This window comes from Armigeres subalbatus, chromosome 1 (assembly GCF_024139115.2).
Source record: "Armigeres subalbatus isolate Guangzhou_Male chromosome 1, GZ_Asu_2, whole genome shotgun sequence".
Taxonomy (NCBI): domain Eukaryota; kingdom Metazoa; phylum Arthropoda; class Insecta; order Diptera; family Culicidae; genus Armigeres; species Armigeres subalbatus.
This window is the reverse complement of record NC_085139.1, coordinates 85,363,809-85,387,970: the sequence shown is the minus strand read 5'-3', so window position 1 is coordinate 85,387,970 and position 24,162 is coordinate 85,363,809. Positions and strand designations below refer to the sequence as shown.

The 24,162-nt window shown below is 40.6% G+C and overlaps 1 protein-coding gene and 1 long non-coding RNA gene across 3 annotated transcripts in view; one reads left to right on the top strand and one right to left on the bottom strand.

The window, feature by feature from the left end:
* The first annotated feature begins 5,904 nt into the window (after positions 1–5,904).
* Positions 5,905–24,162, top strand: part of LOC134227763 (uncharacterized) — a 70,732-nt gene continuing 52,474 nt past the window's right edge. Inside the window, exons 1-2 of one of the 2 annotated variants that reach the window (XM_062709450.1) lie at positions 5,926–6,062; positions 6,134–6,383. In XM_062709450.1, coding sequence (XP_062565434.1) covers positions 6,233–6,383 — 151 coding nt within the window. In that variant the 5' untranslated portion in view covers positions 5,926–6,062; positions 6,134–6,232. Of the gene's footprint in view, positions 6,384–24,162 lie in introns of both variants that reach the window. The other variant, XM_062709442.1, reaches the window with a different exon arrangement.
* Positions 8,522–9,335, bottom strand: LOC134218187 (uncharacterized). Its single transcript, XR_009981279.1, has 3 exons — positions 9,209–9,335; positions 8,998–9,130; positions 8,522–8,922 (listed from the first exon to the last, which is right to left on the bottom strand). It is a non-coding gene; the product is annotated as an uncharacterized LOC134218187 (long non-coding RNA).

Here is a 24,162-nt window from a genome sequence, read left to right as displayed (position 1 = left end):
GTCGCTGAGGCCTTAGAGGAGAACAACACTGAAGAAAAGAACCTCGATCTTTCACCGGAATTAGCCACGCAAAAGGTGCTTGGTATGTGGTGGTGCACCGACGTAGACACCTTTACCTACAAGGTTGGGTGGGACCGATACGGCCGAGTGCTACTGGAGGGCCAATACCGACCAACAAAACGACAAATGCTGCGTGTACTTATGTCTGTGTTCGATCCGCTGGGGCTAATTGCCCAATTTCTAATGTATTTGAAAATACTGCTTCAGGAAGAGAAAGCTCCCGGCTGAACTTCTCGAACATGGCAGTGAGCAGCTTTATGAAGTTCTGCACCATATTATGTCGAAAATATGGGAAGACGAGGAAATGCCTGCTAGCTGGTTGGACGGCCTCATTTGCCCTCTCTTTAAGAAAGGGCACAGACTGGAGTGCGCCAATTACCGAGGAATAACCCTCCTTAATTCGGCGTACAAAATTATGTCCCGTATTCTGTTCAACATATTGAGACCGCTTGAAGAGTCCTTCGTCGGCGAATACCAAGCAGGTTTTTGTGAGGGCCGATCAACGACGGATCAAATGTTTACCCTGAGACAAATCCTTGATAAATTCCGGGAGTACAACTTGCAGACACATCATCTGTTTATTGATTTCAAGGCGGCGTACGATTCAGTGAAACGGAATGAATTATGGCAAATTATGCTTGAACATGGTTTTCCGGCGAAACTGATACGGCTGATTCTTATAACGCTGGACGGATCGAAATCAAGTGTAAGGGTTACGGATGAAATATCGACGTCATTTGTTACCTTAGATGGATTAAAGCAGGGTGATGCACTCTCGAACCTACTGTTCAATATAGCGCTCGAGGGAGCGATTGGGAGAGCTGGTGTGCAAAGAAGCGGTACCATGATCACAAAATCGCATATGCTCCTGGGATTTGCGGACGATATCGATATTATCGGAATTGATCGCCGTGCCGTGGAAGAGGCTTTTGCGCCTTTTAAGAGGGAGACAGCGAGGATTGGACTCACGATAAATACCAGCAAAACGAAGTACATGGTCGCTGGCAATCAACGTGGGTTCATTAGTGGTGGTGGTAGCGAAATAGTGCTGGATGGTGAAAAATTTGAAGTGGTAGAAGAATTTGTGTATCTTGGAACATTAGTGACGTGCGAGAATGATGTTACCCGCGAGGTGAAAAGGCATATTACAGCTGCAAATAGGGTTTATTACGGACTTTGTAAGTCCCGTAGTCTGCAAACGAAAAAAAAACTCGCGCTGTATACTACTCTGATTCTTCCGGTGGCTTTATACGGCCATGAGACATGGACGTTAAAGGAGGCTGATCGGAGAGCTCTCGGAGTGTTTGAGCGTAAGGTGCTGCAGACAATACTCGGCGGTAAACAGGAGAACAGTATCTGGCGGCGTCGCATGAATCACGAATTGTACCAGGTGTATACAACGTGCCCACACATCATCTATTTATCGACTTCAAAGCCGCATATGATACAATCGATCGGGACCAGCTATGGCAGCTAATGCACGAAAACGGATTTCCGGATAAACTGATACGGTTGATCAAGGCAACGATGGATCGGGTGATGTGCGTAGTTCGAGTTTCAGGGGCATTCTCGAGTCCCTTCGAAACCCGTATAGGGTTACGGCAAGGTGATGTTCTTTCGTGTCTGCTATTCAACATCGCTTTGGAGGGAGTAATACGAAGGGCAGGGATTGACACGAGTGGTACGATTTTCACGAAGTCCGTCCAGTTATTTGGTTTCGCCGACGACATTGATATCATGGCACGTAACTTTGAGAGGATGGAGGTAGCCTACATCAGACTGAAAAGCGAAGCTAAACGGATTGGACTAGTCATCAACACGTTGAAGACGAAGTACATGATAGGAAGAGGCTCAAGAGAAGACAATGTGAGCCACCCACCACGAGTTTCTATCGGTGGTGACGAAATCGAGGTGGTTGAAGAATTCGTGTACTTGGGCTCACTGGTGACCGCCGATAACGATACCAGCAGAGAAATTCGGAGACGCATAGTGGCTGGAAATCGTACGTACTTTGGACTCCGCAAGACGCTCCGATCGAATAGAGTTCGCCGCCGTACCAAACTGACTATCTACAAAACGCTTATAAGACCGGTAGTTCTCTACGGACACGAGACCTGGACGATGCTCGTGGAGGACCAACGCGCACTGGGAGTTTTCGAAAGGAAAGTGTTGCGTACCATCTATGGTGGGTTGCAGATGGCGGACGGTTGCAGATGGCGTGGAGGAGGCGAATGAACCACGAGTTGCATCAGCTGTTGGGAGAACCATCCATCGTTCACACCGCGAAAATCGGAAGACTGCGGTGGGCCGGGCACGTAGCCAGAATGTCGGACAGTAATCCGGTGAAAATGGTTCTCGACAACGATCCGACGGGAACAAGAAGGCGAGGTGCACAACGGGCAAGGTGGATCGATCAGGTGGAGGACGACTTGCGGACCCTCCGCAGACTGCGTGGTTGGCGAAGTGCAGCCATGAACCGAGCTGAATGGAGAAGTCTTTTATGTGCAGCACAGGCCACTCCGGCCTTAGTCTGATGATAAATAAACCAGGTGTATAAAGGGCTGGATATTATTAAGCTTATACAACACGGCAGACTACGGTGGGCTGGTCACGTTGTTCGTATGCCGGAAGAACGTCAAGCGAAGATAATATTTAATTGAGAACCAGGAAGAGGCCGCAGGCTTCGTGGAAGGCCGCGTACACGATGGCTTTTTGCAGTTTAGGAGGACCTGAGGGCGCTCAATGTTCAGGGCGACTGGAAACGATTGGCCCAGGATCGAGTCCAGTGAAGAAGGATACTCCATTCGGCGTAGGTTTATCGAAAAGCTGTGGCCCATTAAGTATCAAGTAAGTAAGGGTGGGAGCATCTTGACGGACGAACGTGTGGTGATCGAAAGGTGGAAGTAGCACTACGAGGAACATTTGAATGGCGCTGAGAGTACAAGCAGTGAAAGTCAAGGCAGCGGAGGAGATGACTACGTCAGTTCAGCGGACGATCGAAGCCAACCAGCCCCCATCTTGAGGGAAGTTAAGGATGCCATCCAACAGCTAAAGACCAATAAAGCAGCTGGTAAGGATGGTATCGGAGCTGAGCTTATCAAGATGGGCCCGGAAAAGCTGGCCACTTGCCTGCACAAATTGATAGTCAGAATCTGAGAAACTGAACAGCTACCGGAGAAGTGGAAGGAAGGGGTTATATGCCCCATCTACAAGAAAGGCGACAAACTGGAGTGTGAGAACTTTCGAGCGATCACCATCCTTAATGCCGCCTACAAAGTGATATCCCAGATCATCTTCCGTCGTCTGTCACCATTAGTGAACGAGTTCGTGGGAAGTTATCAAGCCGGCTTCGTTGACGGCCGCTCGACAACGGACCAGATCTTTACTGTACGGCAAATCCTTCAAAAATGCCGTGAATACCAGGTCCCAACGCACCATCTGTTCGTTGATTTCAAGGCGGCATACGACAGTATAGACCGCGTAGAGCTATGGAAAATTATGGACGAGAACAGCTTTCCTGGGAAGCTTACCAGACTGATCAAAGCAACGGTGGATGGTGTGCAAAACTGTGTGAAGATTTCGGGCGAACACTCCAGTTCGTTCGAATCGCGCCGGGGACTAAGACAAGGTGATGGACTTTCGTGCCTGTTGTTCAACATTGCGCTAGAAGGTGTCATGCGGAGAGCCGGGTGTAACAGCCGGGGTACGATTTTCAACAGATCCAGTCAATTTATTTGCTTCGCGGATGACATGGACATTGTCGGCCGAACATTTGCAAAGGTGGCAGAACTGTACACCCGCCTGAAACGTGAAGCAACAAAAGTTGGACTGGTGGTGAATGCGTCAAAGACAAAGTACATGCTTGTGGGCGGAACCGAGCGCGACAGGGCCCGCCTGGGAAGCAGTGTTACGATAGACGGGGATACCTTCGAGGTGGTCAAGGAATTTGTCTACCTCGGATCCTTGCTAACGGCTGATAACAGTGTTAGTCGTGAAATACGAATGCGTATCATCTGTGGAAGTCGGGCTTACTACGGGCTCCAGAAGAACCTGCGGTCAAAAAAGATTCGCCACTTCACTAAATGTGTCATGTATAAGACTCTTATAAGACCGGTTGTCCTCTACGGACATGAAACATGGACAATGCTCGAGGAGGAGGAGCACTCGGAGTATTCGAGATACGGGTGCTCAGGACCATCTTTGGCGGTGTGCAGACGGTGTGTGGAGGCGAAGAATGAACCACCAGCTCGCCAAACGCCCAACTTAGATGTAGACTAAACAAATGAAATGATTCTGACCACTAGTCTAAGGAATGTCACATCTTCAACTCTGGATGTCATGTATTTTTTTAGGAACTATAAAACCCACCACTTCCTTGCTCAGTATAACATTGTATAGTCATATGATTTGAATTTGTCCGCTTGAAGAAATTTTGTTTTGTCTCCAGGCAAGGAAACTTAATCTTGGTTTTAAATCATCAATCTATCACACGTTGCTTTGAAAATGGATGCAACAGAAGAGACTGCAATATCACGAACGACTAAAGACAATCATTCTACTTATTCGAGAGCCACGTGTCGATGCAAAACATTAACGTCAGGAATTTACGCACTACCGCCGCCAGTATGCGGAAAACACAGCCAATGTCAATTGTATCTCTCAATTGCAGTCATTGTAAAGTTTGACAGCACAACACAATCCGCTGTCATAAACAGTCTCTTTCATGAGTTTCTATATTTTAAGAACATCATTCCCGACGGAACACCGTTTCAGCCAATCGTCCAAGCGAGTGCAAGTAGCGAAAATTCAAACGTAAATCACAAACACGCGAACATACCGATATTGCGCCCAAGGAAAGGCGGCAGCCATCAGCTAGTTGTCGTCGTCATCGTCGTCGGCTCCTCGAGCTAAGGATGGCTTATTCCGCTTGCAGCAGACTGAGGCTTTCTTCGTTCATTCGCTGAAAACGAAGAGCGCGAAATATGGCTCCCAACACGCAATCTTTGGAGGTGGTCTGCTAATCGTAGGGTACGGCAATAGATTCGAAATTTAAATATATTTGAATACCATGGATAATATGATTTTATTTATTTAGTTAGGCTACATTTTTTTCCAAATATTATGCTTTTGAAAACATTTTTGAATTTCATGACAGTTATATACACAGAAAAAAATAATTAAAAATAAACAGCGCGTAAAACATGACATGCGGAAATTTACGCTATTCTACGCTGAAATGGTCATCTTCCTAGCAAGATTGCTTACAACTTGTATGCAATATTGACGATTCACGTCAAATATTGTATACATTTAGGCTACATCTCGTGTGGAAGTACGCTAATAATGACGTTCCATTTATGTGCATGATTTTTAGCGTAAATTTCAGTGGATTTTTCTATCTGTGTAAAAATTTATAATTCTGCCACATCTAATTGACATTTTTGACCACAATAATGCAATAATCCAAATTTGATGAATAATTTAGTAAATCTAGTGAATTTGATAAATTGCAAAAATTAAAACAAATTTATATATTTTGCAAACTTTGGATTCATCCGCAGTGAGTTACAGCGCCCTAATGTTAGCGTGCCGAAGGATTCATTTATGCCCACGTCCTGTGTAGCAGAGGAATCGGTATTTTGGTTAGACAACGTTTTCTTGAAAAAATCCTCCCAAACTTATTCTAATTGCATATTTTCTATGATATCATTCGCCGAAACATGCTCCGAAATTCACACCAACAGACCGAAGCATACCAACGACGACGATCTACAAGGACTAGGCGTTCTCCGCTTTTCCGGAGGGGTACTTGTAGCTAGTCGTCTCGGCAAACCTCGGCTCATTTCAAAATAACGTCTGTTGCCGTTCGGTCGTGGAAACATTTTGCACTTCTGCTACTTAGTATTGCCAGCAACTAATTGCTTCATGACGAGTTTGGTTTGCGGTTTTGAGGAGCAGTAAACCGCGGTCAAATCGGTCTTTCATCGCGTACTACCGTCGGAGTGAGTTAATCAGTCGAGGGAACCGCACATTGAGGTGTGCAATTTTGGTGCCACTGCAGCCGTCCAATTAGTGTTTCCTCTCGTTAACAGGGAACGGATCAAGGCTATTTATTCGACGTTCTGAAGCCTTCAACGCTAAATACCTCAAGAAGTGGAATAAGTGAGCAAAAATGGGTGCCTTGAAGAAAATGACACGCTGTGGAAGTATAAGTACACTGTTCGCGGTTCTGATAGTGCTCTTTGGCGTCAGCTCATCAGCTCTGACTACTTTCGGCAAGTCCAACACACAGAATCAGGCTCCGCTGACAACGCGGGCACCAGGTTGGTTTAGTTATTATCGTCTGACTTCTATTTTTAACTATGAATTTGTATAACAGAAACATTCTGAGTCGGTTGCAAGAAGTTTTGGGCGACGGTTGAAACTTATAACTATAAATAACTTCATAAGAAATTAATATTCATAAAACAGTCCAAAAATGCTAATTATTTCAAACTTTACATGCCTAATTGCTTTGATGTTGATTACATCACATGGGAATGCTTATAACGGCCTTATGGTAGGCTACCGATTGCTATTTCACCGAGATTGTAGATCATGTTGATTTGTACGTTTCACGCCAAGGTTTGAAGTCTCGTTTCGAATTTCTGGTAACTAAAACGTTAAATACGCGTTGCATTAAATTAATTTGAACAGTTATTTTACAGCATGCGATGCTCGAAAACACTTAGAAAATGTTTGCAAAAATCGTATGTGTCGCCGAAATCTGACGCTTGATTTGGATTTTTCAAGCTTTACACGAATCAGCCAGATCATCTTTCTTGGAAGCTATTCTAGCTAGAACAGCATTGCTAGCATTGTGTGCATCAGTTCATTCTTTTTTCGTACGCTGTCTAAAAGTCTTAAAGTGTCGTATAGTAAATATGTTTACCGATAAAGGTGCCCACCAACTGGTGCATTCTGCTAAACCGAATTCGACAGAATACTATGTAGGCGGTATCGAAGAGTGCTATATCTCGATAGTTACCATAATCGAGTTTGTGTATTTTTCTTAGATATGATATATGAGGCCATCCAGTCAACTTGAAGCCATTTTTTCTACCTCCCGGATAGAGGTGTCCGCCGCCGCGCCACGCCGTCGAAATTTTTGCATCGGCGCGCCGCCACTCAAATTTGATCACCCCGCTAATCTAAAAATTTTCACGCCGATTCAAATTTGTAGAAGTTCACAGGATTGTAGAAGTCCGTAAAAAAAATTCGAAGACCTAATGGAATTTCCGTAGATCTTCCAGATTGGTATCACGTTTAAACTCCAAAGATTTTTTTTGTGAAAATTTTTATGATTTCCTTGAAAATCTCATAAAATTTTCCGTTAAAATTTCGTAAAGCGTAAAAACTTAAAGAATTATTCGTTAACAAAGGAGAACGGAGAAGGACTGTTTTGCAGAAAGCCATTTAACCGAAGGCCAAAGACCGAAAGTTGTTTGGCCGAATATGTCATATGACTGAGCAAACCAATTGGCCGTTAAAATAAATTTGAACGGAGAAGGACTGTTCTGCCAATCTTGACCAAACCTTTTTGCATGAAAATGTCGTTCGGCCGAACCTTTTGCTAGTTTAGCTGGTGCTTTGACTGACTAAACATATCTATGGTTGCTACTCCGTGGTTGACCAGAATCAGCGAATTTGTACCAAGAATCAACTGAATGGCTGACTGGGATCGTTCAAGCATTCTTAGTGTGTAAGTTTCACTTAAGTGATCTTACAGTACCAGTTTTTTTGTCGTCCACACAAAGCAGAAAGAACTAATTACCTGCATACCTAGCAGGAACACGACCAAACGCGCACCAATTGCTTTACTTCTCGACCGCACAAAGCACAAGAATATCGGATCGTATGAAGTGTCTAAGAACCGAGCATGAACACGATCAAACGCGTTCTCCACACCATGCATGCCCAGTAACATATGCAAACTGTGAAGGCCAGCCGTAACACTAACGCACGATCCTCCAAATACAATTCAATATACTTCACTGTCCCTCAAAGAGAAATAAGGTACACCATGCACGCCTGGTAGCATATGCAAACTGTCGACAACGCGTCCAATCTTTCACTAATTTATTTACTATCCAACGCATAATGCACCCAGACCTCGAGACTACTTTGGGTCCTACACAGAAAGAAAAATCGTTAGTAAAATTAAAAAAACCGTTGGTAAAAATAAAAAGTTGCGTTGCTTCTTTTTCGTAGAGAGTTGTATATGTTCAGAACAAAAGTACGCCAGCTTTTGGAACAACCATGCTTCAAAAGTGGCATTGCGCTCTGAAATTAAAAGTTTTTGTACTGTCAAATCAAAAATGATTCACTGTAAAAAATAAAAGTGAAATATTTTTGTTTCAAATGACGATGTCCTTATTATTATTGGGTTTTTATTAAAATTGAAATAATCAAGTCAAGATAATATTAGGATATATTTTGAATTATTTTAATTGACGGATTGTAAATAAACAAATTACATAGCAATTGACTTATACAAAATCTCGACTCTAAATTTCCCGGATCTTTCCATTGCCGGCCTTTCCTTGTCTCCTTCCGATTGATGCTATGACGGTAAATCTCCCGATCTCGATGCATAATTTATGCCGAATCGCTGGTAGACATGAGACTTATCGGGACCATATCACTGAAACAGATCATATGAATAAACATTAGTGGAGTATGACCAGTGATATGAGGCTTAAAGCAAAGGTCCATTCAGGAACCATTGGTCAATATATCTGCTGGGCAAGAAGAGAATTCAACTTCCTGCTGGTATCGCAGTCGGGGTTAAATGATTCCTTCCGCGATAAGCCATGAGAGGAACTGGATAAAAGAGAAAACAAATTATTAGTTACCGGTCGAGAAAACACTTTTGGAAGCCTTCGATTAAAAACTTACTCTATTTTGGAAGCAGCCCGCGCCAATTTATGATTCGCTATAAACACTTTATAGTTTTGCGTGAAAACCTGGTGAAAACGGTAGATCTGCGTGATAACGGTTGATCATCGCTCAAACGACACCTCCACAAAACCTAGATAAAGTAAATAATATTTATGAGCAATAAAATCAGAATTCTTTGTAATTGTTGCTCCCAGTTTTTAAGACCTACCTTTTGTTAAATGACTGGAAAACTCTAGCAATTTAAGAAAACATGAAAAACGCGGTTTTCAATCAAAACTTTTATTGATGTTTTGATTTGTGATGGATGCTTGACTGAACCACACAATCACAAAAAGTTTTGTTTTTGATAGGTTGTGTTGACATTTTTAACATTTTAACACTGAAAGAAAATACTTTCAAATTCACACTCTGCACTGGAGAAAAAAAACTTTTAAAATCATAAATTCACTTTGACAGTAAAAAATAAACTTTTAATTTTAAGAAAATAAAACAACTTTTAAATGTAAAGTTGAAAATATTTATTAAAACAATTTTCGTTTTTTGTGTGTATTTACAAAACGAATGCGCCCAATCTTGCGCTAATTCATTTACTCATCGGCAACACAATGCAAGAACTCGGATCACGCGACTATTTTCCGTCTTAATATGAACGCGTCCAATCTTGCACTTCTGTCGTTCGGGCGAACCGTTTGGCCGAAAATGCCGTTTGGTCGAAATGGTCTATTTGGTCTAAATGGTCAATTTGGTCCAAATGGACAACCGGCCGAAAGCGTCATTCGGTTGATGATGATGATGATTATCAGGAACTAGTTGAGCATTTATTATCATCAAATGCTTTTTCTGGTTGTCTAAGGTTGTCACTGGTTTTGTTTTCCGCATCTGATAGTAAAAAAGAATTGAAGTGTCAAATATTTTATTTTTTGTTAGAATTTCCCCGCGTTCTGCGTCTGTTTGGCTAGTCACCGGACAGACAAACAGGGCTATCATATATAGTATTAATCATTTTGTCGGAAAAGTCGTTTGTCTGAATGTGTTTGGTAGAAGAAACATTTTCGGGTCAAATCGATCTTTCTGCCAAACGATCATTTCTACCTAACTGAATTTTCCGCCAAGACGAGTTAGGTCGAATAATTATTTAAGCTAAATTAACAGTTTGGCCAAATGTTTCGTTCGGTTGTATGTCACTTTCAGCCAAATGACATTTTCAACCAAGCCATTTTCGATTTAATAAACGTTTCGGAAAAGGCCCTCCTTAGCCTAGCGGTAAGACGCGCGGCTACGAAGCAAGACCATGCTGAGGGTGGCTGGGTACGATTCCCGGTACCGGTCTAGATAATTTTCGGATTGGAAATTGTCTCGACTTCCCTGGGCATAAAAGTATCATCGTGTTAGACTCATGATAGACGAATGCAGAAATGGTACATTGGCTTAGAAACCTCGCAGTTAATAATTGTGAAAGTGCTGAATGAACACTTAGCTGCGAGGCGGTAATGTCCTAGTATGGGGATGTAATGCCAATAAGAAGAAGAATCGTTTCGGACAAATCGGCACCAATATTGCATAGGGGTAAAACTGCTTTTGTAAAAAAGAGCGTCACGCGTCGCTGGTGGGCCTATTTGTGCCCACCCATGCAATCCATCGTCATTTAATAAAAGAAGAAGATTCGCTGCTTCCATCAGTGGTGTTGTATTGCATGGATGGGCTAAAATTGGCCCACCAGCGACGTGAGAAGCTTTTGTTTACAAAAGCAGTTTGAAATGTTGGTGCCGAAATGTATTATTGAGCCAAACGAAATTCGGCTAGATGTCTTTCGGCTTTACGTGTTATTCGGCTATGTGGCCGCCGACTGACTTTTGGGAGGAGGCCACAAGGCCGGAAGGTGTTTGGTCGAATTTAATGTATGACCAACACCCTTTTGGCCGAAAACGTCTTTAAGCCCAAATGGACATAAAGCCGAAATGTCGTTCGGCCAAACTGGACATTTAGTTAAATGATTCATTTGGCCAAATAGGTTTTACCGAAAATGCTGAACATTCTATCCGAATGGCATTTTCGGCCAAACGACCTGTTGGACAAACGCTTAGGCTAAACGAAATTTTCGGCCATACTGTTTTCGATCTAATAAGGGGTTATCCATATACCACGAGGACAGGTTTTGATCAGTTCAAAATATCCCCCTCCCCCAGCATGGACAACTGCTCATATAAATTTTCAAAAATTTTCGCCATACACCCACTTCCCCCTAAACTGTCCACGTGGCATATGAAAAGCCCCTAACCGTTCCGCCTAACCCATCATATTGGCCAAATTGCTTCTTGCCGAATGTTTTATTGCCTGACGACCCTTTACCCTTTTAATAATTTCCAGTGGAATTGCTGAAGAACTTATTATAGACAATACACAGCAATTCTTTTAAAATTTACCGTTTAAATACACTGGACTGTGTTTTTACACGATTTACATTTTCACAACTTTGCACCCATCCTAAATGTTTAACGCATATCCATTATCATGCGATTTTTTTTTTAACATGTGACGAAGATTTTGGTGGTGAATTGAAGTCACAGGATCAAAAATACTACCGAAAAAAAAATCGTGTTAAAACAGAATCCTGTGTATTGCTTTTGTTTTTGAAACTTTTCGTTTCGTCGTTGAAAACATTGACACTTGTCTTCAGCGGCGGCTTCCCGGGCTTCCCCGAAAGCCCGTTTGTACATGTTTTTCAACTATACATAAATAATACTGTCAAAACTTGCATTTGTCAATAAAAAATTTCAGCTAAAAGCTCTATTTTTTGACAAATGTCCAATCACACAACCAATTGTCGGTAATTGTCAAAAATCCAATTCAAAAACTATCCCCTTGTCGCTGAGTCTGGCACTAAATGGTCGGCGCGGAAATCCAAAGGTAGGAATAAAATTTTGGACATTGCGCACAAATGCTTCTGAAGAGTTTTAGTGGAAACTTCAAAAAATTTCCGTTGAAACTCCGAAGAATTTTCCATATAAATAAAAAAAAAGTTCTGTATAATTTTCTATGGAAATTTTGAACGATTTTTCGTTGAAATCCAGAGAATATTTTGTTGCAATCTACATTTAGAACAATCTCCTGCGGAAACTCTGAAGAAATTTTCGTGAAAATTTCGGAGTATTTCTCTGAAAAAAATCAGAGAGGTTGCCGTGAAAACTCTTCAAAGATTCTTGCGGATATTTCAAAGAATTTTATGTGTGAATTTCTGTATAATACTCAATAGATATTTCGAGCATCTCCTCGTGGATATTCTGAACAATTTTCTGAAGAAATTTGAAACAATTTTCCGTAAAAAACTGAATCATTCCTCATGTGAATTCCGAAGATTCTTCAGCGGAATATATTCCAAACAATTTTACTATGTAATTCAAAAGAGCTTCCTTGGAAAATCCAAACAAATTCTCGTGAAAACTTCAAAGTACTTCCCGTGGAAAATCCGAAAATATTTTCCGTATTAATCTTTTTCGACGGTATTTAAAATGTTCTCACTGTATCTAAAATGTTTCGGGACATATTCAAAAGGAGAGGTTTTGAATATGTCCCGAAAAAAAATCGAAAAAATATTTTTAAGAAATGATCACCAAAAAATAGCACGCCGATTCACGCCGCCGCCGGCTGAAATAGCAACCGACGTGACGCCGAAAACGCCGCCGTCAATTTTCGGACCGGAGCGTACTTCTACTCTCGATCATTTCAATTAGGGGAACTGGTCTGTTTTTCATCTCACTCATCTCACTCATCTCATCGCAAAACAAATAAATACAGCACCAACCTCGTCGCTGCTTTTTGCTAACACGCGTGCTTACTTTAAGGGTGAAAAAAATCACAAAAATAAGAAACAGACCAAATTCCTTTTAATTGCTTTGTTTCTGATGGGATGGAAATAGGACATATAGGATGAAGTGCCGAACCGTTCCCCTACTTGGTGTTTGTTTTTCATTCAGGCAATCACTCCATACTTTAAGCGAAGATTTGAAAACAATTCAAGCCAACTGGCCCTAAATTTTATTACACAAACCGCATTTAATCGGGAAATAATGCAGCTTGGTTGTCTCTTAAATAAAGAAAAAAGAAAAAATAAAATGCAGCTAAGCAGTGGATGTGCTTAGTAAAGCCTAGAACCAAAAAAAGAAGGCCCGTAGATCTATTATTTTATATAATATTCGACTTCGAAGGTGTCTGTAAGTATGTGTGTATACAAAAATAAAATACACACTTCCCGTATTAAGCAACCGTGGTAGGCAACAAGTTGCATTCGACGGAGAATCCAGTCAGTTTTTTTTTGCTGTAGAAAATCATTCCGATGATTATTAGGGTTTTAGAGTTATTTTCAAAATTCTCAGTTAAAATAAAGCACGTCCTTCTATATACTACCCCCAGGGCCGGATTTAGCCGGAAGGGGGCCCCGGGGCCGACGGTATGTGAGGGCCCAAAAATATACAAAAATGGTTGGTTTTGGTACTTAAGATTTGTGGGGGCCCGGGGCCACGGCCCCCCCGGCTCCCCCATAAATCAGGCCCTGACTACCCCATTTATAACTTTTTTTTTAAATACTTTTCTGCCTTTCTCGTACAACAACGTTCTACCGAAAGGCTATATGATCACTCCAAAAACAAATTTTTGATAGGGGCCCACTCATAGTATCATATACCAATTGACTCAGCTCGACGAACTAAGGTGATGTCTGTATGTGTGTGTATATGTGTATGTGTAAAAAATTTGTAGACATACTTCTAGGAACTTGGCATTGTCCGAATTATTCAATAGGTTTCATTCGAAAGGAAATCCTGTCCCATTGTTTGCTATTGAAAATTGGCTAGATTGGACTTATGAGGCCAAAACACTATTTTTTATACGCAAAATACGCTTATTAACACATATTCTATATTCTTCATTTTAATTTCCATTTAATTAGCATTCAACTTCAGCTCACTTTCTGATTTAAATTTAGTTGGTTTTGCATTTCGTCATTGATTCGTTTTACATTTTCACAGTTTTTACATTACTCGTTTGTTTCCACATTTATTCCCTTCGTATTATCCTCTCCTCAGTGATGTTAAATAGTATGGGCATTAAGCGATTTGAATTCGTAGACGCGTCAAGCCAATGCTGTTTTGTATGAGAGTAGAATCACTTTATTTCGTTTCTTACAAATATGGGTCTATTCACTACCTCTCCGGCGTCTCCAGTTAGTCTTGCGAGCAAAGGCGTAGGATTTCCATTCAGGAGATGGCGAGATCGATTCTCGGTCCGGCTCTAAAAGTTTGTCATTGCCAGTGGGGCTCCATCGATGTTGTGCTTGTCATTACTTCTTCATTGGCATTGGCATGCTGACTTTATTCTAGACTCAGAAACGAATGTATCCTACTGCCAGTCGTTGGGGATAACGAAACTTTGCAATTAATTTTTGACAAGTATGCAAGTTTAGGATTGAACCAAATTATTCATATAAAAAACAATAAAAATTGCTATTTGGAACACTTGTTGACAAATATCTATGAAGATTTTTATGTAACAGAATATCTCAATCCATTGTGAAAAAATGAAGCGTTCCACACTGCAATCGAAAACTCTTTATTCATCAGACCGCATCGTGCTTTCGTGCTGTGCGGTTCTTTCTCTCTTTGCGGAAGGAAGTTTTTAATACTACCCGAAGCTATTTTAATTTCAACGGTGCTTCTTAGCGCTATTTGTACCCACTGATCCCGTTACGATCTTTGCAAGGACCCGTGCCTTCGTTTTACGTTGGACCCGTTTGCGGAAGTAAAATTCCGACAAGCGGTGGTAATCCTGCAGGGACACCGTTCTGGGAAAAAACCTCTTAGAAGGTCACGTCTCCACGCTCAGCCATGAGCATTAATAAAAACAAGAGGAAGGGGGAGTCTCTGAATTCTCCACTTCCTTCAAAGAAACAAGGTTTCAAGACCGTCCTGCCAAAGCGCGGAAAAATAGAAGGAAGCTGGAGAATTCAGATATTCCTTCTAACTCTAATATCGGAAATAATTCTTCTCCAATCGAACTGAGCAATCAGTTCGATTTGATTAATGATGAAATTGAGCAAATCGAATATACCTCTAGCCCAGGTGATTCGATTCATGCGAAAAGCAAAGAGATTCCGCCAATTGTGGTATCTGTTGCCGAGTTTACTGGCTTCCGGAATGAGATTTTGAGTAACCTTCAGGGGATCAAGGTTTCATTTCAGATTGCTAGGAAGGGTGACTGCCGCGTTTTGCCGGGATCCTTTGACGATCGCAAACGTCTTCTTCAGTATTCAACTGAGAAGCGCCATAAATTCTTCACATACGACGACAAAACTGAGCGATTGTTCAAAGTCTTGAAAGGTCTCCCCAGTGATGATAAATCACTGGATGAGATTAAAATTGAAATTTCTCAATTACTTGGATTTTCACCAGTCCAAGTAATTAAGATGAAAAAGAAATCCCACTCTGGTACTTCCCAGAAGGGCATTTCTCAAGAATTTTATTTAGTTCATTTTAACAAAAGTGAACTAAATAATATGAAAAGTTTGGAAAAGGCCTGTATTATGTCTCATGTCCGTGTTACATGGGAACATTTCCGCAGGCCTGGGGGAAATTTCCAAAACCCCACCCAGTGCCGTAAGTGCCAAAAGTGGGGTCATGGAACCAAACATTGTCACATGGATGCTAAATGCATGATTTGTGGTGGAACCTCTCACGCCAAGGACGCATGTCCTGTGAGAGAAGATTCTAATAAATTTAAATGTGCAAATTGTGGGGGCAATCATAAATCCAATTTCTGGGAATGCCAAAACCTTTGAAACCTTGGGAGTTTCTGTTGAAACAAATTTTGGTCAATTTTCCTTCATTGCAGCCTATTTGCCTTTTCAATGCAATGGGCAGCAAAAGAATTTGTTGAAAGCTGATCTTCAAATTCTGACTCGCAACAAATCAAAATTCTTCGTAATTGGTGACTTCAATGCCAAACACCGTTCATGGAATAATGCTCAAAGCAATTCCAACGGCAAAATTTTATTTGAAGATTGTTCTGCGGGATATTATACTATTCAATATCCCAATGGCCCTACTTGTTTCCTTCCAGTCGAAATCCTTCTACAATTGATTTAGTTTTAACGGATTCAAGTCAGCTGTGTGGCCAATTGGTAGCTCATGCTGACTTTGACTTTGATCACCTTCCTGTGACATTTGAAATCTCACAAGAAGCCATTTATAATCCAATCAGCTCTACTTTTAATTATCATAGAGCTGATTGGGATTTATATAAATATCGATAGGAATTTTGATGTTAATATTCCTTTGGATACCAAAAGTGATATTGACAATGCGCTCGTATCTTTGACAAATTTAATTGTCGAAGCCAGAGGCATTGCAATTCCTAAATGTGAAATTAAATTCAACTCCATTATTATTGACGACGATCTTCAGCTACTGATCCGTCTTAAAAATGTGAGGCGAAGGTAATACCAAAGAACTCGAGATCCCGCGTTGAAAGTTATTTGGTGGGATTTGCAAAATGAAACGTTTCGCTATTCTGAGAAATACCAACTTTGAGAATAATGTCTCGAAGTTGGATCCCAGTTCGAAACCCTTTTGGAAATTAACGAAAATTCTTCAAAAACCTCAAAAGCCAATTCCAGCGCTTAAAGAGGGAAATAAAATTTTATTAACAAATGGCGAAAAGGCTCAAAAACTTGCTCAGCAGTTCGAGAGTGCCCATAATTTTAGTCTAGGTCTCACTAGTCCAATTGAGGATCAGGTTACACGAAGCTTTGAAGACATTCTCGATCAAGATAATGTTTTGACCCTTTATTGGGAACTAATATGGATGAAGTGAGATCTATTACTAGAAAATTTAAAAATATGAAAGCCCCGGGTGATGATGGTATTTTCTACATACTATTAGAAAACACTTCCTGAGAGCTCTTTATCCTTTTTGGTTAATTTATTTAACAAATGTTTTCAATTGGCATATTTTCCAGATAAATGGAAAAACTCCAAAGTTGTTCCAATTTTGAAGCCGGACAAAAATCCAATTGATGCTTTTAGTTATCGCCCAATCAATTTGCTTTCTTTAAAAAGCAAACTGTTTGAAAAGATTATTTTAAATAGAATGATGGTTCATATTAATGACAATTCTATTTTTTCTCATAAGCAATTTGGTTTTCGCCATGGGCATTCAACCACTCATCAGTTATTAAGAGTTACGAACTTAATTCGGCTCAACAAATCTGAAGGATATTCGACTGGAGTTGCTCTTCTTGATATAGAGAAAGCATTTGACAGTGTTTGGCATGAAGGTTTGATTGTAAAATTGATGAATTTTAATTTTCCTCTGTACATTATTAAACTGATCCAAAATTATTTGTCAGATCGCTCACTGCAGGTAAACTATCAGAATTCTAAATCTGATAGATTACCTGTAAAACTAGTGTTCCCCAAGGCAGCATACTGGGGCCCATTTTGTATAACATTTTACTTCTGACTTACCTGATTTACCACCAGGGTGTCAAAAATCTTTGTTCGCAGATGACACAGGTCTCTCAGCCAAAGGGCGTAGCCTTCGTGTCATTTGTAGTAGATTGCAAAAAAGTTTGAATATTTTTCTCCACTTACTTGCAAAAATGGAAAATTTCTGAGATGCTTCCAAAACTCAGCTTATAATTTTCCCACATAAGCCGAGAGCTTCTTATTTGAAACCTTCTAGCAGACATATTGTCACTATGAATGGGGTTCCAATTAATTGGTCTAGCGAAGCTAAATATTTAGGACTTCTGCTAGATCAAAAATTAACTTTTAAAAATCACATTGAAGGCCTTCAAGCCAAATGTAACAAATATATTAAGTGTCTATATCCACTTATAAACAGAAAATCAAAACTTTGTCTTAAGAACAAACTTTTGATTTACAAACAAATTTTTAGACCTGCCATGTTGTATGCTGTGCCAATATGGACTAGTTGCTGCAATACCAGAAAGAAGGCACTTCGGAGGATTCAAAATAAAATTCTGAAAATGATTCTGAAGTTGCCTCCGTGGTATAGTACCAATGAACTTCATAGAATTTCTAATATTGAGACATTGCAACAAATGTCCAACAAAATAATTTCCAATTTTAGACAAAAATCGTTGCAATCTTCTATTGCAACGATTAGCTCCTTGTACCCTTAGTATAAATTAGGTTAAGTTTAGTTTAAGTAGAAAACATTGTAATTCCTACATGGTTCAATTCAACCTGAGGAAATATTCTAACTGCCAGAGGCAATTGAAATGTATTAATAATAACTAAAAATGTAACATAGCAAATAAGGATGATAGTGTTAAGAAAACACGGAACACCTAGTCTAAGAGATGAATGCATGTATTAGATAATTAGCAAATAAAATTAGTTAAAAAAAAAAAAAAAAAAAAAAAAAGAAAAAAAAAAAACTCTTTATTCATACTAGAAGTGTGCGCCGCCGCGCCACGCCGCCGCTGCCGCCGACATTTTTGCATAGGCGCGCACCCGTTTAAAATTTTGTCACGCCTGTGGGCTATAATTTTCCACGCCGATTCAAAATTGAAGAAGCTCGCAGAATTTTCCATGGAAACATCAATGATATCCTTAAGAATTTCATACAATTCCCCGTTAAAATTTCGAAAATCTCTCCGTGAAAACTAAGAAAAACTGCGAGTGTAAATTTCTAAGGATTTTAAGGTCGAAAGTTGGTTGGCCTTATATGTCGTTCGACCAAACAAACCATTTTGCTGAAACCCATCTAGTCTACAATTATTTTGCCGAAAATGTTATTTGGTCAAACAGTTCCTTTGGCTGAAAAAAAAATTCGTTGCGGTCTCAGATTTGAATCTGCAGAATGACCCCGAAGGACGTAATCCTACGTCAAAACAGTTGGCTGAATAGCTCAATTGACAGAAAGGGTAATATGGCCGAAATTCGTTCGAAAGTATCGTTCGGCTGAATTGAACATTTTGTAAAAAAAAGTCGTTTAGCTGGATAATGGATATGCCATTTGACATAAAATGCCATTTGACTGGCTAAATGTCTCTATCTGTAAAACGACAATTTCTCCCAAATGGCATTTTCGGCTAAACGATCTAGTCGATCAAATGACTTTTTCGGCCAAACGATCATTTCGGCTAAATGATATTTACAACCAAAAAAAACTGTCAGGGCAAACAACTGTTTCGGTCATATTACCAATTCGCCCGAATGAGCTTTTCGGCTATTTGCCACATTCCGCCAAATGTTATTTTCGATCGAACCATTTTCGACATAATACCGTTCCGGACAAACGTTCAATTCTGTCTAATGGAGTTTGCCTACATGTTACTTCAGACAAACGATGTGTTAAAGAAGAGTGCCAATTCAGCCGCTTTGACCAAACTGTTTTCCGTTTTCCGCATAACCGTTTTGCCTAAACCAGGCCTGTCCTAACTTTTTAAAAGTTATGCAATCAAAAGCTTTCATATTGGTCTGTTGTATGCAATATTCAAATTAATTCAAAAATAAAATGTTACCTCCACATTTTCAAAATAACCGGCATTTTTTTCCAGAATGGCTAACAATTCTTTAGCCAAAAACGGAACACGATTTTGTTTAGATTAAACTTTTTCTTCATATTTCTCTTTTTAGAAAATTTTATGAGAAACTAGGAATTCTAAGAAATTTTTCATACAGGTGTAATTGATTTTGATTTTGACACAATCGGTTACCGAGATTCGCAAGCAGGGTTCGCAGTTTCCATCAGATAATAAATAATAACATAATAACGATGTTTCTTTCTGAAACATTTCAGGTACATTATTCACATCAGTAAACGGTGTTGAGAAAATGGAAACTTCTTACTGTGTTCAGGAAAATCAGCGAATAAGCTTGACATTTTTTTTTATTGAAGGGCTCGATTTTACTAGTATATTCAACAGATTTGCAGGAACTGTTTTCAACATACAGCAAATCTCCGTATTCTTCGAAAATAAATAAATAAACATGACTTGAACTTGAAGATGATTGGGTTCCCTGCGTTAATCAAATTGGTTGTATTAATAATGCGCATCAATACTTCTGGAGTATTGAACGTTTACGCACGTTAAGTTTCTTGGTACATAATGCAATATACAAGGAAATATCGCCATACCCCTGTGATTGCTTTTCCATTCTTAGAAGTGTTACAACGTCTGTGTTCTTTTCCATCATTGACGGTGATCCATCAGTTGTAAGGCCACTCAATTTTTTAAATAAGAGTCCAAGCTCCTTCAAACATGTCCGTCAGGTTTTTTTCCGGTAGCCGTTCCTTTCATTTGGAATGAAAGCTGCCAATTCCTCCGTGATTCAAAATAGATCATAAGTTTGAATACAGCTACCTGGGCCTTGTTTTTGACATCAGTATTTTCATCGATTGCGAGCATGTAGAATTTGAAGCAGGTGACTTATTCACGTAACGCAGTTCTCAAATATTTTGTAAAACTTGGTTGAAGCATTTACTTTTCACTAATACTACTGACTTTTTCCTTAGGGCACACTATGTCCACATTAGCCGATATGCATTCCTTAACAAGTTCTCCGCCCTAGAAAGGTTTCATCCGTATTGCTCACTTACTAATTTCACCAATAGTTTGAAATAATAATGACGTTCAAATTAAATGAACGCCTTGTCTTTGAAGATCTTTCAATTTTTGTTTTTGTCCTAATTCAAATAATATCATTTTTCGTAGAAGGCTTGATCTCGTAATGCTGTTTCGGATCATATTTTGCAACCTACGGTAATTAGTTTCAAATAAGGCCGATACAAATATTAAATTTATTTTATGTCACCCCCTCCAATTTTCCAAAAATATCAAGGGGGCGAAAAAAAAATTTTTGTTTGCGCGTTTTTAATTTTGAACATGTGCATCACTGTTTTTATCTTGGTACGAAATATGTCATTTAAAGACCATACATTTGTCACCAAGAGTATTTCAAATGAAAATAACAGTATATATATTAATCGTCATAAATATTCTATATCCTATCATGTCACGCATATTAGAGGACTCTTGCTTACAGATTCCGTCTAAACTCCCTTGAAATATGTGGCCTACCCATTTCCACCAATGCTCCCAAACATCTACATATTGTTATCGGTGTTTGATGGCTTTTATGTTGCTCGGCACACGAAATCCAGCTGAATGGTCGTCCAAATTGTTAATTTTAAACATCATCTGCGTTATATTTGTCTATATACTCAACACGTTTCAAAACCGAGTGGTACACTCGAACTTTGGTGCGTGGATCAATCCGATTGGGTTTCCAAATATTTCAATAACTCGCAAAGTTATCCCCAGCTCATGATTCCATATTGATCCCAATTTCGCTATCTGCTGATATCAGACTGTCAAGATATTTAAATCCTCCGATCGTCCGGCTACTGCACAGTTTGGAGGGTTGTTCCCGTTGACACTCAACCACCTGGTCCTGCTGACTTCGATGGTGAGCCGCCGCAAAAAAGGCCTTTGAACCCAATCAGCATAAACGAGCGTCATAGTTTTTGGAGAACACTGGCTGGAGACTTGAAGACGCTGTTCGAAGTTAGCAAACCAACACTTCAGCTGTCCAAGTCAAAGAGCTATAACCTTCGGTTGCTGCAGCCATCCTTTCTTCATCGGTCACGGTCAGTAAGTCCACCCATGCCCGCCTGTTCTGTCTGCAGTAGCGCCCAACTCCCACAGGAATACATACCGTTGACGGACTCTACTTTATTTCTATGATTCTTCACTTTCCTCACCGTTTGCTTCTCTACGCTCCTCAATTTTCCGTCGGGTCACATCTGTAATACATTCTTTTCGCTGCCCACTTATCTTCTACGCTGCCACCTTCCAGAACATTCACTATCCTAGTTAAGTCCTAAGATCTTCAACGAACGATTTCTTCACAGCTGGATCTTCTGGACGGTCTATTTTAATTAGTCACGCGAGCCTCTCCTGACATCGCTGAATTCGAGCAATGCTTTGTCGCCAATTAGAAGATGATAGTTAAAAGCGATGTCATCGCTGCGTTTATTACGGACTCAAGAAGGTATCGTCTCCGTTTTCAGCTGATCCATTTCCAGAGGAACTAAATACTAGTCCTGCCAACTAAAATCGGGTCTGGGAAGTAAGTCAAATGCTGCTGCCTGCAGACATGAGAAGCGGGCGCAGGAGGACTCCCCGGCCGACGATGGTAGGAAACCCGCAACAACCGGCGATATTCATTTCCTCTTCGATACTTCACGACGCCTGAATGGAGCATGGACAAATCCGTGGATGATAGATAATGACGTGACTTGTCGGTCACTCATCGATCCAGCTGATCAGCTGAAACATAGACTCGATAACTTACAACAACTTCTTCAACATGACAACCTCTCCTAATTCAGATATAGAGAAAGATTGACCATTCTCCGACGGCAGCAGGCAGGATTCCGCCTCGGAATCACGTCACCAACGGCCATTCATCGCTGCGAACGCCGATCGCTTTCCGCCGTCTACCAGGAGCGCAGCAGTACTGGTAGGCGAACAACAGTCGGTGAGTCAAGCGATCCCTTTTTTGTCGAGTGGGGCGTCCAGTGAGGACGCCTCGGAGGATTTTTTTGTACCGACCGTAGGTCGATGACTGACTGAGTCAGGAATTTACGACGCGTCCATAATATTTTGAGGTTGGATGTGAAATTTATAAAACGTTATTCGTGAACGACCCATCCAACCTCTATTGTCAGACACCCGGGTGTGAAGCTTCTCGTCGTTCGTCACCTCGTCGATTGCTGAATGGGAATGGGACGATACACAATGCATGAGCACAAGTAGATAGAATAGAATAGACAGAAAAACGCACACACAGATAGGACAAACGTAGTTAGTACATAGTGAAACAAACGTAAATGAACGAAATACCACATTAAGCATGCTGTTTTAATAAATTATGTACCCCGCTTTACCTACCTATGAATAAAATGTCGTCTTCGTTGTGAAACCAATGGGTTATTGTTAGATGTTCTGCGTATAGTGTTAAGGTGATTATACAATAAAGCCAGAAATCAGCCATTTTTTAAACCACGTGCTTTTCCAATATTTTTTTCAAGAGCACGAGATGAAAGAACCATAACGCGTATGGGGCTGAAATAATGGTAGATCGTTTGCTTAGTAATGCTGAACAATCGTAATTTGATTTTCTGCACTGTACGAAAATTATTACGCTAGATTTGGGATTTTGGAAATGTATGTAGATAAACGTGTGGTGAATTTGAAATTCACCACGGGCTTCATTCTATATAATCACCTTAAAGAGAGAAAGTGTTTTCCCGTTGCTTCGGTTCGTTTATGTTGTTTTTGGATGTCTTCCGCGTGGCGGAATTTGACTGTTTAAGCATGCTCTTCCGCGTTGGTTGCGCCTCTGGTGGACTTTAGTTGAAGTTACCAGTGCACTGCAGTGATGAAAAGAGAACGCGCAACGTAGCATTGCTGGTTGCAACGTTGGAGGGTATGTGTGATCTCATACCGCACTTTGGAGAAATAGTTTGGAAGTTTTGAGATTTATGCTGAGGTGTGGTAGGGTAGTTTCCCGAGCTTCTGCGTAGTTAGTAGGCGGGCTGGCTCGATCTCCTCTTCGGAGTTTTTCAAATGGACTCGCCCTAAGGCAGTCTCAACCGGGCAATTCAGACGCGTCGTGCGGTCTCCGAATGGAGTGGCGCTTAAGCCGCACGATTTCTAGAGCATCGGCCAGCGCCGACTACAACCTCTGTTGCTATTTCCCATCCTAGTCGACCAAATCATGGACCTCTCTAGCAGTCTACCTCCATAGAGCAATCGAACGAGATGATGATACTGTTATACTAACGCCACAGCGTTCTACCAAGTAGAGTAAACTGAATGACCTGGTCGTATGCTCCCAGTCAACAAACTCCAACTCCACGGTAGCCGTGCAAACAGTGGAGAAGGTCGAAACAAAAGCCAGCCAACGTCGGACGGCGGACCAAGATCAACATAGAACATGGAAATCCAATCTGTCCAAGCAATGCAACAAACCTCGAATTCTTAACTTTAGCATGAAATCTGTGATGTTATACACCAGTGAGACTTGGTGGCAGAAATCACATAGATTTGCAAGTATTCATCACCCGATGTCT